Genomic DNA, 4,688 nt, shown 5'->3' on the forward strand with positions numbered 1-4,688 from the left:
GGGGAGAAGGGATAGAGGGAACCCCGTTGGAGGGCTGGTGCTCTGGGAATGGCCCCGTGGTCCTGTGCCCTCCAGCGAGGCAGCGGTGTGCATGTTCGGGGTCGCAGCTATTTAAGCAGCTCTTTCGGGGAGGGCTTCTCTGTCGTCCACTTTGATGCTGCAGTCACTTTGATGCATGGGCCACAAAAGCCAGTGTAAACCAGTTGGCTTTGTGGAATGATAAAGGATCCCAAGGAACAAGCCTAGGTCCTGGGGATGGCGAGGGCGTGAGGAGGCTTGGTAGCAAATTGGGAGCTGATAAAACTTTTCTTGTCCATCAGAGTTATTCCTGTGGGTAGCAAGAGGGAGTGGAGGCGGTCTTGGTTGCAGTGGCAAAAGGACAAAACAAGCCGGAGGGCTGAGAGCATGGCTCGTTTCAGTTCCCTGCGAGGTAGTTAATTGCTTTCCATGCTCTTGGGAGTGAAGTTTTGAGGCTGAGTTAACTCTGGTGCCTTTCTCTGCAGTACTGACTCAGGCACGTCGCCTCCAGGAGAGTTGCCTTCTGTCTGCGGCTGGCCTCAGCTACGGGGCACAGTCCCTACGGACCCACCACCTCCTAGAGGTGCCTGCAGTGGGACCCTGGGGGACTCTGACAGCATTCACGTTTGGCAGCAAAACAGCTGTGACCCTGCCCTGTGCTTCGACTGTGTCCTGCCAGGCGGGCCACGGCTGGGGTCAGCGCGTCTGGGGAAGGAGGTGGCTCTCCCCCGGCTCCGCGTCTGAATCCCCTGTCGAAATCCTCTTGAGCTGAGGCTGTCGCCTTCAGACTCTGCGCCACGCTGGGGCTTGTGACCCCGTCCTGCCTGCCGCTGCACCCCAGCCTGAGGTGAGCGCAAGCTGCTGCGGCACGAATGGCTCCTGCGAACTAGCAGGTGAATGAAAATTACCGTGTAGCATGAGCTCGCTAATAGCCAATTCTTGATGCGTTTAACAGCTTGAAGCTAATTAAATTTAAGCTACTTAGAGCTGCTAGGCGACTGTGTTCCAATGCCATCGATACAACATGAAACCGGGGTTCGCTTCCAAGTCCCAGAGATGAGAATATTGCTAGAGGATGAGGTGCCACCTAGTAACAGACCTTTAATCACAATCACTACTCCTCTGCGAGGAGGCAGAGCATTGGCTTTTTGCTCTTAAACCAGGGCCAAGCACTCTCCAGGTGCGTGGCTGCTCTGACCTTTCAAGCGAGCCGAAAGCGATGTGGCCTCTTGCGATGTGTGCAGCGCTCATGGCGTTTTAAACAGCGGGAACTGATTTCATTACAGGAAGAAGCATCACTGTGCAGACTTCTGTACAGCGGTATGGATCTAGCCACAGCAGGGGCTTGGACCAGTCTGACTTTTAATTACAGAACAAGACAAATCAGCCCTAATGAAATAGTTGTTCCTGACCTGTGGTGCTCCTGTTTGCTTATCTGTGTCTTTCTGAGTTTGCGGGGTGGCTATCGCAGCTGTTCCACGTGCACACACACGTTCACGCTGTGGCACCATTGTAGGTCCCATGTTTCATTCAGTTTATCCCCACAATTCACCTCCAATACAGGGAGGCGCCTGTTGCCATTTTATAGAGGGTGGAGCTCAAGGTTAAGCTTACAAGCCGGTTAAAAGTTTCCAGTTTTTATAAAGAAAAAAGCCTCTAAAGCTTTGAAACACTCTAGTGGATTTGCCCTGGAGTTTTCAAGGACCATAAGAAAGCTGGAAACCGAGCTGCAGTGACCTGTCCCATGCTACTGCCTTCCTCATTAATTGAAATTAGGAAAAATTAAGAGAAAAGCTTTTTCCCCGTACATTTGCAAACCCAGCTCGGCGAGGCTGCATGGGCCTGACATTACGTGCGTGGGGAATCTCAGGGGGCATCAAAGGGCTGTTTCTGCACTCACGCCGAGTGAAGAGTCACGTGTTCGAGGGCACCTTATCATTCCTGGGCGGCGACAAGCAAAGACTTTGTTCCTTAAGCACAAATAACTCCGCCTCGGGTCACAAAACGAATCGCTAAAGGTAGACCCAGCAGAGAGCAAAGCTAAGAGGCCGGGAATGCGCGTATATTAGAAAAGTCGCAGTGTTGGCTGCGACAGCAGTCCAGCCATGGGATGTAGCCCCTGCTCTCTGCTGCAGTTGTAGGGAGAAGGGGGCGGCCGCTGCCAGCACTGCAGGGCTGTAAGGGAAGAGGTGGAGAAATACCAGGCGGGCGGGGCTCGGGTTTAGGCTAGCAGGTTGTGTTTTGGAGCAAGAGATAACCCTTGCTAGCCTTATCACTGAGGATTTTCTGTGTAGCTCAGTATTTCTGTTACCCCAGCACATCTAACAGGTTGTTTTCCCACTGCGCATGGCCAAAGTGCCAACTTCTTCTAATTGTCTCACCAGCCAGCACCCACAGTCAGCCCTAGCTATGGGCTACGCACAGGCGCTTCAGCTCCAGCCTTTCTTGATTATCTACGGTAAAACAAAAAACGATTTGGGGGGATGATTTCTTTGCGTGATGTGGATGGCAAAGGAGGGAGGCAGGAATGATACCAATGTGAACACAGTGACTCAGCGGCAGCTGAAGATCTGGCTGCTTGTGTCTGCGCGGGTGTTACGTTTATTTATCATTTTGCTCATGGTAGTTGAGCCAGGCACAACTGTCAGGTGTGGTTAGGGCAGATGCAGAGGCTCGGCTGAGCCCGGAGCAAAATGCAGTCAGGCTAGCAACTGCAAATTTCCAACATCCGTAAAAACAGCAGGTTGGAGCTACAGCCACGTGGTAGTCGTGCCGAGAGGAAGATTGTGCTGGCTGTGGTGAAAGAGGAAGGACTCAAGTTTCTTGGCGGTGCAAGAGCAGGGAGGTCACTGAAGGCAAAGGAAGAAGGGGCCAAAGTACAAAAAAAGAGCTGGAGGGAACCTGGAACGAGGGAACTGGCTTTTCCTGTGACACCAAGTTACACATTAAGGCCATGATTGACGAGGAAGCCAGGTCATCTCCTGCTCGCCCGACGGCGGCTGGATGCTGCACCGTGGTTTGTCCGTAGTGCCAAAGCTCTTCCCCAGCTGCTCGGCGTGCTGGGAAGGCACCATCCCTGGCTCTGCCGCGACGTGCTTCTTCCTCATGGCCGTGCGAGTCAGAAAGCATCCTGCTCTGGCGAAGCCACCATCATGTCGTCGCTTCCCAGTTCAAGTCCAAGCTCGGTCACAGCCGGGGCACGTGGCCCGTCTCCGCGGGCACTGCCGCGGTGGTCCCTCCCACGCCGGCGGCACTGCCGGGCTGGGGAGGGGGGCTCAAGTGCGTGTTTCTCATTCTCCTGGGGGAGCGGTGGCTACACCTCGGTGGAGTACTCCATCATGCTGGGGGAGAAAGGAGAGGGGTGTCATGGAAGGGAACTGTCCGAATCGGGAAGCAATGGGGAGGTGTGGAAAAACATTCAGAGTGGGAACAGGGCCTTTTGCCAAAAATAAATGGAGAAAGAATGACACACTGTTTGTGGAAAATCCCTGTTTGTGGGAAATCCCGCTGTCAACGGGAAGCCAGAGCCTGAAAGCTGAACTGTGGCAGCGTGGTGCTTCCTGAGCCCTGCTCGCCTCTGCTCTCACCTGGATTTTGGGGTGGCACCTGGGACGGGGTGGCAGCTGGGACAAGGTGGCTGTGAAGAGGGGCAGGCTGAGCCCCCCTCCAAAGCGGGGCTCTGTCCATGAAGGACAGCAGCACCAGGGTGGCCCAGCCTACGACTCTCAGCTACATTGGTTCTGTTTCCAGCTGAAATACTTAATATTTTTTTAAACAAAGTTTAAATGGAAAATTTGGGCAAAATTGCTCCTTGTTTTTACCTGGAGCTTTTCTTTTTCTGAAGGAAAAGCCAAAGCCAAGCAGATCCTTCCACTGAGCTTTAGTATTGAATTGCCTCAGGTGGGACTCATTTCACTGGCCTTGAGTGCCTAAAAGCCAGGCATCTGGGCTAGTGAGCGAGGCCACAGGCATGGAGGGAGGTGGATCCTCATTAATGGGTAATGCAGCTCATCTCAGAAAGGACATTTTCTGCTGTAGGTGCCAGGTAGTAGAGGCTGGGCTGAAAGCTGGGGGAGAAGCTACCCTGAAAAGGGTGGTGGAGGAGCTGCCCTGAGGACAGGAGCTCACAGCCCCACCTTCTCCATGCCTGCGGTGGTGAGTGTTAGCCTGGTCGTGGGGCTCTGGAGCAGATGGATCCTGCAGCCAGGCAGGTCTCCCGCTGGAGGCTGTGCTGTCTCTGAGCACAGCAGCCCCGGCATCTTCTGGGGCATCACCCACCTCAGTTCTTTACGAAGGCTGCTGTGTTTTCTGTCCAGAAATTGATTCTTAACCGACTGAGGGACATCGGGAACGTACCAGGCTGCAATCAGTTTGATGCACAGAGCCACGTGCTGCAGAAAGCAAAGGGAGCCGCCATGGGCAGTGAGGAGCTCCCTGGGCTGGTTAACGTGGCCCGCGCGAGTGGCACGGACCCAGCCCGTTTCCCCCTGCTGCCGTCCCCCTGATTGCCCCAGCCTCCTCCTGCCTCCCCAGGTGCTCACCTCAAAGAGGATGAGGAAGGCAAGCCGGGCTGCGAAGATGTGCCAGAACTGGACGGTGTAGCTGTAGTCGTCCGCGTTCCTGTAATCCCGGTACCTGCAGCACAGCCCCGTCGGTGCCAGCCCAGGCCC

General features: G+C 54.6%; 1 protein-coding gene across 1 annotated transcript in view; it reads right to left on the bottom strand.

Moving 5' to 3' along the window:
• Window positions 1-3,331: 3,331 nt before the first annotated feature.
• The window catches only part of ANO9 (anoctamin 9), a gene marked incomplete at its 5' end in the record, with an annotated part of 12,753 nt that continues 11,396 nt past the window's right edge, over window positions 3,332-4,688 (bottom strand). Inside the window, 3 exons of the mRNA XM_009576648.1 lie at window positions 3,332-3,359; window positions 4,297-4,409; window positions 4,560-4,653. Of these exons, the coding sequence (XP_009574943.1) occupies window positions 3,332-3,359; window positions 4,297-4,409; window positions 4,560-4,653 (235 nt within the window). The remainder of the gene's footprint in view (window positions 3,360-4,296; window positions 4,410-4,559; window positions 4,654-4,688) is intronic.

The sequence above is a fragment of the Fulmarus glacialis genome, unplaced genomic scaffold (genome assembly GCF_000690835.1).
Source record: "Fulmarus glacialis isolate BGI_N327 unplaced genomic scaffold, ASM69083v1 scaffold8080, whole genome shotgun sequence".
NCBI lineage: Eukaryota > Metazoa > Chordata > Aves > Procellariiformes > Procellariidae > Fulmarus > Fulmarus glacialis.